The sequence below is a fragment of the Typopeltis vanoorti genome, chromosome 14 (genome assembly GCF_054136105.1).
Source record: "Typopeltis vanoorti isolate ZY-2024b chromosome 14, IOZ_Tvanoo_1.0, whole genome shotgun sequence".
Classification (NCBI taxonomy): domain Eukaryota; kingdom Metazoa; phylum Arthropoda; class Arachnida; order Uropygi; family Thelyphonidae; genus Typopeltis; species Typopeltis vanoorti.
The window spans coordinates 94,990,504-95,003,483 of record NC_143562.1 but is presented as its reverse complement, the minus strand read 5'-3'; the positions used below and the strand labels follow the sequence as shown (position 1 = coordinate 95,003,483).

General features: G+C 35.6%; 1 protein-coding gene across 1 annotated transcript in view; it reads left to right on the top strand.

Annotated features, from left to right (window-relative positions):
- Vha55 (V-type proton ATPase subunit Vha55) overlaps positions 1–12,980 on the top strand; it is a 243,961-nt gene that overhangs the window by 180,948 nt on the left and 50,033 nt on the right. The window contains exon 11 of the mRNA XM_090404303.1: positions 5,702–5,784. Coding sequence (XP_090260429.1) covers positions 5,702–5,784 — 83 coding nt within the window. The remainder of the gene's footprint in view (positions 1–5,701; positions 5,785–12,980) is intronic.

Here is a 12,980-nt window from a genome sequence, read left to right as displayed (position 1 = left end):
CCACAGCAACTGCAGGTCTCTCAATCAGTTATCCCCCATGTATAAGACAATATCCAATTTCTGGTCTAAAAATTTTAGAAGGGGTGCTTAAGGGTCAAAGCTGTATAACTGAGAGGAGACCTCCACATAGCCTTTAAAGGAATGCGGAGAACCGACCAGGGCTTCTGACCTAATGTCCAATCCTCACCTTCTCGTGGTGCACCCTGTTGGGTATCTACTTGGATACTGAACGAACGAGGATGGGCTGGCAATTTGGGATTTAGCCGACCAAATTGTATTCTTATTGGTTAAACCAAAATAAAAAATGATGGTACAACATGACAAAATTTCATGCCGGCTGGGGCGTCGCCCGGTTAAACAAGGCCCCCGTTGTTTTTGCCAGGGAACCAGGGCGAACAGCGAAAAGTCAGCTACTGGAACAAATCTGAAAACAAACCCCAACTCAACATCACCAGAGTTAAAGATCAGTACTATCAACGTAAGAAGCCTGAATGGCAAAGAAATGGAGCTAGCTGAGGAATTAGATAAGTACCAGATCGACATAATAGGGGTGACTGAAACAAAAAAGACCAAAACTGGTGAGATCTTTCTGAGCAATAAATACAAAATGTTATATTCAGGCAATAACAATCAAGGAAAAGAAGGAGTAGCCATAGTATTCAACACAAAATACGAGGCTAATCTTCTTGAATGGCAGTCAGTCTCAAGTAGAGTAATGTGGGCAAATATGAGAATGGGGAACTGGACAATGAGACTTATTTGTGCCTATGGTCCCACAGAAGGTTCTACTAAGGTAGAAGTGGAGGAATTTTTTGAGGCTTTAGAAAAAGCAACTGACACAATGAAAAAGGAAAAGTTGGTCCTTGTTGGGGATCTAAATAGTAGAGTAGGAAATGATTGTGAGACATACAAAAATATTTTGGGAAAATTTGGAGAAAAGAGCAAAGCTAATAATAATGGCAAATATCTGTTGGATTTCTGCTCAGGACATGGACTGGTTATTACTAACACCATGTTCCAACATCAAAATGTACACAAATTCACATGGAGAGAAGAGGCTAGGAATAAGAAAAGTCTCATTGACTATGTTATTGTTGATAGTGATGTTTTCTCCCTGGTGCAGGACACCAGAGTGTACAGAGGATTTGAAATTGGAAGTGATCACTATTTAGTCTTGAGCAGGATAAAATTGAATTTCATATTGAAAAGAATAACATGTAAGAAAGTTTTAAAGCGAATAAAAGTTGAGCAGCTCTCAGATGTAAACTGTAGACTAAAATACAGAAATATTATTGAAAAGAAAATGAAAGAGTTTGAGAACAGGAATCAAACCTTGGAGATTCAGTGGCAAACTCTGAAGGAAACATTGATTGATTCTGCCAGAGAGGCATGTGGTGAGGTTGTGTGCAAAGATAAAAAAATCAGAACTCCCTGGTGGACACAGGAAGTTAAAGAGGCAGTGAAGGAAAAGAAGAAAGCATATCAAAAGTTCCTGGCAAATAAGTCAGCTTTTACTCTTACAGAATACAGAGACAAATGTAAGAAAGCTAAACAGTGTGTAAAACTAGCTAAACAAAAGTCTTGGGAGGACTTTGGCAAGAATATAGAAAATAAATATCAAGAAGGTGGCAAAATATTCTGGAGGTTGTTGAAGAAGCTTAGGAATGGAGGAAAGAGTGCTGTAAAAGGAATTAGAGATGATAAAGGTGGAATGAAAACAGGAGAAAAAGATATCCTTGAAGTATGGAGTAATTACTTTGAAAAACTGCTAAATGAAACAAGCAGTGATGACAGCACAGTGATAAAAAACACTGACCACGCATGCAGTCAGGAATACATATCCATACTTGAAGTAGAAAAAGCCATCAAAGGCTTGAAATGTGGAAAGGCAGCAGGAGTAGATGATATTCGACCAGAAATGCTGAAGTATGGTGGTATAAGAGTCTTACAGTGGCTGCACTGCATAGTTCAGAAAGCCTGGACAGAGGGACGAATTCCCGATGATTGGAGTAGAGCTCTCATAGTACCCATATATAAAAAGGGAAATAAAACTGAATGTGAGAATTACAGAGGTATTTCCCTACTGAGTGTTCCTGGCAAGATCTATGCAAGTATACTTGAGAAACGGTTGAGAAGAATTGTGGAAGAAAAGCTTGGTGAAGAACAAGCTGGATTCAGGCCAAATAGAGGCTGTCAGGATCAGATATTCACTTTACGACAAATAGTCGAGAAAGCATGGGAATATAACAAAGATCTGTATTTAAGTTTTGTCGATTTGGAAAAGGCATATGACAAGGTGCCAAGAGAGAAGCTATTCAATACGCTGCAGTTATATGGTGTCAATGGGGCATTATATCAAGCAATACTTTGTCTTTATTTGAGTTGTGAGTCAGCAGTTAGAATTGAAGGAAGTACAGGAAGATGGTTTAATGTTAAATCTGGTGTGAGACAAGGATGTACATTATCCCCTCTGTTATTCATTATCTATATGGATCACATTATGAAGGAATGTGGTATTAAACCTGATATCAAAATTGGAGATGTTAATTTCAGCTCTTTGCTTTATGCGGATGATGTTATACTTCTAAATAAATCCGCTACAAGTCTGCAAGATTCTCTGACTAAATTGAATAGCTGTTGTAATAGATATGGTATGAAGGTCAGCAATAAAAAGACAAAGACAATGAAAATAGGCAGAATCATTGAAAATGTCAACTGTGTTGTGAATGGAGAACCTGTGGAACAAGTAAAACATTTCAGCTACTTAGGCACAATTTTTACTGAAGATGGTAAACTAAATATAGAAATAGACAACAGAATCAGCAAAGCTGGTATCGTGGGAAGTCAATTAAGTAAATTCATATGGAATAAGAAAGAAATTAGTCGGAACACTAAATTAGCTGTATACAAGACTGTGTTCAAACCAATTTTAACTTATGGATCTGAGAGCTGGGTCAGAAGTAAAACACTTGACCAAAGACTAGAGACCGCAGATATGAGAGTCCTGAGAAAGATTAGAGGCATGAACAGATGGCATCAATGGCAGTATCATATTTAAAATGAGGATATTTGGAAAGAACTTGACATTGTCAGCATCCAGGAATGCGTTAGCAGAGCTAATCTCAGATGGTATGGTCACTTAAATAGAATGGGAGAGGAAAGATTAGCAAAACAAGTGTTCTCTGCCAGGTTGGCAGGAAAACGACCCAGAGGAAGACCAAGACATAGGTGGATTGATACTGTACAAAGTGCCTTAGGCGATAGAAATATAAGATCTGATAATGTTGGAGTCTTGACAAGTAACAGACTGATTTGGAGGAAAATTGTAGATAGGAAGTTAGTAATGATGTAATTTTTTCATGTAGTACTGTCATATCCTGTACACCCCTTGAGGGTACATGGCAGGAATTTGATGATGGTGGTGGTGGTGAAAATTTTAGAAAAAAGTATTGTCTTATACACAGAAAAATATGGTAATTCTGGCAGCTTAAAATTTTGCAACTATGTAATCAGTAAGTGATTTGTACCTACAATCTGACTATGTACATTTGTGTATTTCGTTGTGTTTAAATACTGAATTCATTATTCTCATTATTATAAATTACAAAATATCATAATTTGCAACTGTTACACTTACAGATAGCTTCTCTGAATTTACCTGTGGTTGATTTGAATTTTATTAACTATTATAACACTCAGATCTCATTCTAGTAATAAGTAATTTATTTTGTTGGTTTTATCTATCCATTTTTGCCTTTTTTTTTTTAATACAAGATATCATTATTCTTTTTTCTCTTCTGATGTACAGATCCTGATTATGGTGGTCTCATAATAGTTTTGAGTTTAATTTGTAATATTCTTCCATTCCACCAGTTATAATATGCAGTATTTTCAAATGTAGGTCATACAGTTTTTATGACCTACATTTGTACTTTCCTTTTTTATTCCGGTATAGATTTTATAGGTTTGTATATAGTTATTTTGTTTTGTTAGAGAGAGAGAGAGAGAGAGAGATACTCTTTTCACTTTTCTTTGTTGGTGTTATCAAAATAATAAATAATTCTTGGTTTTGCTTTATTGTAAACTTCAACTTATATACACCCTCTTTCCAAAAAGAAACTGAACTTTTTCAAAATAGAAGAAACTAGTGGCGCCACCTGTTGTATCTTTTTGTTGTCGGAAGTGGCAACCTTCATTAGTGTTGTGTCAACTGTTTATGACATTTGTTTCATTAGAAGCCGAGTTATAGTGATAGTGTGTTTTGACGAACGGTCGGAAAATAAGTTTAAAACAGAGGACTGTGATTGACTTTTGTGTTAAACTTAGTAAAAGTTTTACAGAAACACATCAAATGCTTCAAAAAGCATATGTGATGAATGCTTATCCCATACTTACTCAAGTTTACAAGTGGTTCAAGTGATTTCAAAGGTCGTGAGACGCTTGAGGATGATGAAAAACCAGGCCATCCAAAAACTGGACTGAGCGAAGTTAACATCCGAAAAGTTCGTGAAAAACCCGAAATCATCTGTGAGATTGATTGAAGATGAATTTGGGATTCCAAAATCAACTGTGCACAACATTTTGACCAAGAGTTTGGGCCTTAGTAAATTGAATTTTTGTTCCACACAAGTTAACTGACGACCAAAAAATGTATCAAATTGAACACTGCAAGGACCTCATTAAAACCGCTTGTAAGGACTCAAACTTTCTTGAAACGATCATTACTGGTGAGGTGACAAAACATGCTGTTTTGAGTATGAGCCCAAAACAAAGTGCCAGTGTTGAGTGGAGACCACCAGAAGAGGGGCATCCGAAAAAAAGTTGCTTGGAGAAGTCAAAAGTAAAGACAATGCTGATTTGTTTTTACGATTCCAAGGGCATTATCGACAAAGAATTTGTTCCGCCTGGCCAAACGATCAATGGTGAGTTTTATCTTGAAGTTTTGAAGCGATTGATAGCGAGAATTCGTTGCTTACGGCAATATCGTGATGCAGGCAGCTGGTCACTTTTGCACGATAATGCACCATCTCATCATTCGAACATTTGAGCAAAAACCAAGTTTGTGTGTTGGATCACTTGCCATATTCACCTGATTTAGCACCCTGTGACGTCTTTCTCTTCCCTCGACTTCATTTGCCAATGAAAGGAAAGCAATACGACACCATTGAAAACATTCAAGCGGCAGTGACCACAACCCTCAACAGTATCTTAAAAACCAATATAAAAAACTCATTTAACAAATTAATTGACCGTGCCAAACACTGTATCGAAGCTGAGGGAGAGTATATTGATTGAAATAAATTATTTGAATAATTATAATTGGCCTGTGTTTTAGTTTCTATCAAAAGTTCGGTTTCTTTTTGGACAGGGAGTGTATATATAAAATCTTTATATTCCTACGCATGAGGAGTTGTAAATCTTCAGCCCAGCAGTGCTCTGGGTGTGTGTGTGGTGTGGGAAAGTCTCAGGGAGGAAGAAGGGTTTACAAATTTCATTTGCAAGTGCATATGTAATGAAAGATTTTTTTTTTATATATATATATATTTATTTATTTAAATGTAGCTGAGTGGAATGAGAATTGTTTCAGTTGTGTGGAATTTGATTTGAATATCAGTTTTTATTTTCTAACAAGAATTAGGAGTTACAATATATCATGCTGTTGCAAATAGGAAATATTTATTTCTAACTGCTTTATTTTTAGATATTACTCATCCTATTCCTGATTTGACTGGATATATTACAGAGGGTCAAATATATGTTGATCGTCAGTTACATAATAGACAAGTAAGCACATGAATGCAAAACACTTTTTTTATTTTCAGGAGCATTATAATAAACTTCTTTTTTTTTAATCAGATATATTTTATAAGTTATGTGGCTATGTAAAGATATTGTGACAAAAACAAGATTAACTGTTTTTGTGTTTGTTCACTCGTTTCTAAGTTTCACATCTGTTCTCTTGTGTTTTTAATGTTGGAAACTATTTCTGGTACACATATATATTGTGGTTTTATATTGTTTTGCCATGGTTGATATTATAGTGCAGATGAAATGTGAGTTTTGCATGTGTCTCTTCTTTTTTCTTTAAGTACTGAAATGCACTTCATCTACTTTTGTTGATTGTATAGTTGTTTGTTCTATTTTTGTATCTTGCATGAGCACAACAGTCCTTTTTTCTCAACATATCGAGTTTTCAAACCCACTCATAATCTGGAAAACTTAATTTCTTTATGAAGGCCTCTGTGGTATGAGGACAATGAATTATAGTGCCAGTGTTTAACCACACAAATATTTATTCAGGCACTTCACTAGTTTCATGAAATAACTGTTTTACATCATCAGGAGTAGTGAATAAAAATAAAAAAATAAGCTAAAAGCGAGTAAAGATCACAATGAAAATTTTTAAAAAAAGATAAACTAATAATGGAATGCATGCATGTGTTATGAGGACGCATGATAGTTGGTGTCATTATGCCTGCCACTGCACTGCCTTGTTTCTTTTTGCACTGTTGTATGATATTTCAGCATTTCATTGCACTGCCACAATACTTAATGTTTGGATTTTGTTGTATGTGCTATGTTCTGCCAATCTTCATTTGTGTTTCCTTTTTTTTCTTTGTGTTGAAATGTTCTAACATCCAAATCCCTTGACCTTCTGTTTGTCCCACATAACGTATCCTACAGGCAATCTTGTAAACACCAGGTGTAAATGGTGGATGGGCTAAGGAGATTAGAAATCTTGTTAGGGAAGTGGGGGGTGGGGGAACAGACAATTTTGATACCCTAATTGACAGAACAACTTTGAAATGACTGAATAGATGAGAATTACCACTCCTCTGAAAACTTGTTCATGTTCATTTAGCTGTCTACTGGGGTGGGGGAGGGGGGTTATGTGGTATTTTATTGATCATTGTTCTGTTATAGCCATTCCCTGGTAGTATGGAGGTAATGAGGTAATCAAGCTTTGGTTTCTTTTATCTGTACTGCTGAAGATTTTATATACTCTATCTCTTAGAATTTGTTTAATGCCAATTTTTTTTGCACTGGATGGTGATGATGATTTAACATGCAAGTGTCTTCCAGTATGAGCTGGCTTTTTTATAAACAGTAAGTTTCGCTTAGATACTTCTACTAGCATGTCATGGTAATGTTAAACCATTACATTTTATGATAAATTTAGTTTAATCCTTTATCCAAGTGTAAGCAAACAAAGTTTGCTCCTGAAGTATCTTCAGGACCCAGGCAACTTGTGGTTAAGGTGGACTAAGCTCTCATCATTCCTTGTCTTAGTATCTCCCATAATGCAAAGCACATCTCCTTGCGGACATGTATAATGCTATGCATTAAGGGAAGGGCCACTACCCAGACCGGTTTTGGCCTTTATTGAGGTCTTGTCAGTGGGAGCCAGACCCAGAGGCGGTGGAAGCAATGGAGAAGTCATCTTTACCTAATACTTTACCTGGATAAAGGATTAAACTAAATTTATTATAGTCTAACCAAGTGGAAAAAACTTACAACATATTACATTTTATTTCCAAAGTGAATTTGATCCTAGGGTGAAAATTATTTAGGCAAGAAACAAATTCTTGTATTTGGTAAGTACAGCCAGGCAAATGATGAATATATCATCAACATAATATAGCTACACTTTAGGTCATGTTCCATGGTGTCGTAAGGGTTTTTTCTCAAACTGTTCCATGAATAGGTTTGCTTGCAGCAGAAATCTAGAAGGTCATTGCTCATCCATACTTCTCTTCAAAAAATTCTTGGAATAAATATTTGTTACTATCAAGTTGTCCTGCATGGTTAAATGCTGGCACTACAATTCATTATCTTAACTTATTTTCTGAGAGAAAGTTGACAAGAAAATACCTAATTATTATTATTATGCCTAGTGGCGTGTGTTTAACAAAGCAAATTCTGATTAGTAAATTATATATGCCGTATATGTCAGCATATAAGACGACTCTCAAATACTACAGAAAACTCCTCGAAATCATGGGTCGTCCATCTTATACGAGTATAAAAAGGGAAGCTTAATTTCTTGGATGAACATTTAGGTAGTTACAATGCATCGTTATATAAGAAAATAGGGAGTGTTTATAAACAAATCAGATTAATTTTTTGTTACATAAATTTATTTAAAATATTACAATAAATGTAAGTCTTAAAAAACAAATAATCATTAACCTCAGTTTTGATGTTAATTTTCTTCATCTGTTGAAATAGTTCTTCAACTTAATTGTTTAAATGATCATCATATGGATCCCAGTTCGAATCCGGTGAATTGATTTCATTTTCATCATCATCAGTGTCCCACAACAGATCATCTTCCGTACCATCCATAAGATTAGAGATACCACACTTTTTAAATGATTTTATTACAGTCTCTACGTTTACTTTATTCCATGCTTTGATCACAAAATTGCACAACATATCAAATGATGCAGCATGCATAGATCCACCATTTGTAAATTATTTTTCACCAGTAAACATCCAATATTCCACTCTTCTCACATATGATCTTTAAATGGTTTGTTCAAGCAGACATTAGTGGTTGCAGTATAGAAGTTAAACCACCTGGTATAACAGCAGTTTTTGTGTGTTTTTTTCCTAGAAGACTTTTAGTATTCTCAGTTAAATGACTATGAAAGATATCCCATACTAATAAACTGCATTTCTTCATTATACCGCCTGGTCGCGTGTTCCACACATTATTTATCCATAATTTCACACCATTTTCATCCATCCATCCTTTTTTGTGAAAATGTACAAACACACCTGAAGGAAATTTTATCTTATGTTTAGTTTTACATTTGAAGATGATCATTGGTTTTAACTAGGTTCCATCAGCAAAACATGACAACACAACCGTAAACCTTGTTTTTATTTTGACCTGTACTTCGAACTAGCACACTCTTACTACTTTTCGACTCCACTGTTTTATTTCTTATAATATCAAAGCCCATAGGAGTTTCATCCATATTAACAATATTTGACAATAGATATTTATGTTCTTGTCTCAACTGAATAATAAATTTATGGAAATTGGTAAGTTTGTGGTCAAGATCTGCTGGTGGTTTTTGAGAAATTTTCGTTTTTTGTCATATTATCAGATTTTCTCTGTTCATAAAATGATTACACTATCCTGAAGTTGCTTGAAATTCTATTCTTTCTTCTGGATTCAGTCTTAACCATTTTCGTGCATATGCTCTAATCATATTTCTTGTAACAAGATAACAATTCTGCTTTGTTCGAATACCCATTCTGCAACATGATTTTCCAGTTACAGCCATCAGGAGATCCCCATTCTCATCGCATATTTTTTCTTTGGCAGTTTTTTTAAAATATCTTCTTTGTTCCTCCATTCTCTTACCATCTTCTCGGTTATGTCAAACTTTCTTGCAGCAGAACAGTTATTAGTTTGCTTTGCCATTTCAATTATCCTTATTTTAAATAGAGCTTCATACTTTCTTCGTTTTGTTGCTGGTTCCATGATTTTAAATAACAATTTTAATAATCCTAAAATTAAAAAAAAAATGTGAAATTAATAATTAATTAAAATTGGGGCTAATAACTTTTAATTAAGGTAATTTGCATAAATACTAAATCTATGCTATGCAAAAAATGACGGATATGCATACATATAAAAATAACGGATATAACAACAATACCTAATGATGCATTAATACAAGAAAGAAGAAATTGGGGGAGGTCGTCTTATACAACCAACATAAGCTTAAAACCTAAAAATAGCCTAAAATTTAGACCTCGTCTTTGCAGTGCAGCCACTGTAAGACTTTTATACCTCCATATTTGAACATTTCTGTCAAATATCATCTAATCCTGCTGCCTTTCCACATTTCAGGCTTTTGATTCCTATTTTGACTTCAAGTATGGATATGTATTCCTGACTGCATGCTTTTGATCAGCATTTTTTACTACTCTGCTGTCATCACTGCTTGTTCCATTTAGCAATTTTTCGAAGTAATTACTCCATACTTCAAGGATATCTTTTTCTCCTGTTTTCATGTCACCTTTATCATCTCTAATTCCTTTTACAGCATCCTTTTCTCTATTTCTGAGCTTCTTCAGCAACCTCCAGAATATCTTGCCAACTTCTTGATATTTATTTTCTATGTTCTTACCAAAGTCCTCCCATGACTTTTGTTTAGCTAATTTTACACAGTGTTTAGCTTTCTTACATTTGTCTCTGTATTCTCTAAGAGCCCGAGCTGACTTATTTGTCAGGAACACTTGATATGCTTTCTTCTTTTCCTTCACTGCCTTTTTTTAACTTCCTGTGTCCACCATGGAGTTTCGATATTTCTATCCTTAGTCAACCTCACCACATGCCTCTCTGACTGAATCAGTCAGGATTTTCTTCAAGGCTTGAAGAAAATCCTGACTTTTTCTCCAAGGTTTGGTTCCTGTTCTCAAACTCTTCAATTTTTTCTTGAATAATGTTTGTTTATATCAGTCTACAGTTCACATCAGAGAGCTGCTCAACTTTTATTCGCTTTAAAACTTTCTTATATGTTCTTCTTTCCAATATGAAATCCAATTTTATCCTGCCCAAGACTAAATGGTGATCACTTCCAATTTCAGATCCTCTGTATACACTCTAGTGTCCTGCACCAGAGAGAAAACATCATTATCAACAATAACATAGTCAATGAGAGTTTTCTTATTCCTTGCCTCTTCTCTCTATGTGAATTTGTGCACATCTTTATGTTGGATCATGGTGTTAGTAATAACCAGTCCATGTCCTGAGCAGAAATCCAAGTATTTGCCATTATTATTAGCTTTGCTCTTTTCTCCAAATTTTCCCAAAATAATTTTGTATGCCTGATAATCACTTCCTACTCTGCTATTTTGATCCCCAACAAGGACTAACTTTTCCTTTTTCATTATGTCAGTTGCTTTTTCTAAAGCTTCAAAAAAATTCCTCCCCTTCTACCTTAGTAGAACCTTCTGTGGGACCCTAGGCACAAATAAGTCTCATTGTCCATTTCCCCATTCTGATATTTGCCCACATCAATCTACTTGAAATTACCTGCCATTCAAGAAGGTTAGACCCATATTTAGTGTTGAATACTATGGCTATTTCTTCTTTTCCTTGATTGACATTGCCTGAATATAACATTTCGTATTTATTGCTTTGAAAGATCCTACCAGTTTTTGCCTTTTTTTGTTTCAGTCACACCCCTATTGTATCGATCTCGTACTTATCCAATTCCTCAGCTAGCTCCATTTCTTTGCCATTCAGGCTTGTTATCTTCATACCACCGATCTTGAATTCTAGTGATATTGAGTTGGGGGTGTGTTTTAGGGTTTGATCCAGTAGCTGATTTTTTGCTGTTTGCCCTCGGTTCCCTGGCAAAAACAACAGGGGGTCTTGTATAACTGGGCAATGCCCCAGCCGGCGTGAAATTCTGTCGTGTTGTGCCATCATTGAATATTGCGAATATTAAACCACCTTTAAAATTAAGAAACATATTCAACCCCTTTAAGGATCCTCTACCCCCCATTGGCACATCCTGGAGTTTATTGCATCTATTGCACTTGTAACTTACCTTATATTGTGGAAATGATGTACAATCCCTATCCTTAAAAAAAGCATAAACGACACATTACATTTAACAATTTTGGTGAAGCTATCCTCTCAGATCACACTCTTAACACCCTACACCAAATTGATTGGAAAAGTACTCACTCATTACATACCAGGTTATACAAAAACCTGGTATGAACGGAAATTTAAAGAAGCCTGTGAAATTTTGATTAAACATTCCAATCTTAACAATAATGGTGGCATAAAAATTCCAATAATTTGGATGGCATACATTCAGTCTGCTTAGTTTCCAGCAAACCCTGACTTAGGACTTGAAGCAATTTTTCTGCTTTTATTGGCCCCTATCCATATCGATGGCTGTAATATACTTATATAAGGGGTGCACAAGGGTCAAAGCTGTATAACTGAGAGATGACCTCCACATAGCCTTTAAAGGAATGTGGAGAACCGACCAGGGCTTCTGATCTAATGTCCAATCCTCACCTTCTCATGGTGCACCCTGTTGGGTATCTACTTGGATACTGAACGAACGAGGATGGGCTAGCAATTTGGGATTTAGCCGACCAAATTGTATTCTTATTGGTTAAACCAAAATAAAAAATGATGGTACGACATGACAAAATTTCATGCCGGCTGGGGCGTTGCCCGGTTAAACAAGGCCCCCGTTGTTTTCGCCAGGGAACCAGGGCGAACAGCGAAAAGTCAGCTACTGGAACGAATTTGAAAACAAACCCTAACTCAACATCACCAGAGTTAAAGATCGGTACTATCAACATAAGAAGCCTGAATGGCAAAGAAATGGAGCTAGCTGAGGAATTAGATAAGTACCAGATCAACATAATAGGGGTGACTGAAACAAAAAAGACAAAAACTGGTGAGATCTTTCTGAGCAATAAATTCAAAATGTTATATTCAGGCAATGACAATCAAGGAAAAGGAGTAGCCATAGTATTCAACACAAAATACGAGGCTAATCTTGTTGAATGGCAGTCAGTCTCAAGTAGAGTAATGTGGGCAAATATGAGAATGGGGAACTTGACAATGACACTTATTTGTGCCTATGGTCCCACAGAAGGTTCTACTAAGGTAGAAGTGGAGGAATTTTTTGAGGCTTTAGAAAAAGCAACTGACACAATGAAAAAGGAAAAGTTGGTCTTTGTTGGGGATCTAAATAGCAGAGTAGGAAATGATTGTGAGACATACAAAAATATTTTGGGAAAATTTGGAGAAAAGAGCAAAGCTAATAGTAATGGCAAATATCTGTTGGATTTCTGCTCAGGACATGGACTGGTTATTACTAACACCATGTTCCAACATAAAAATGTGCACAAATTCACATGGAGAGAAGAGGCCAGGAATAAGAAAAGTCTCATTGACTATGTTATTGTTGATAGTGATGTTTTCT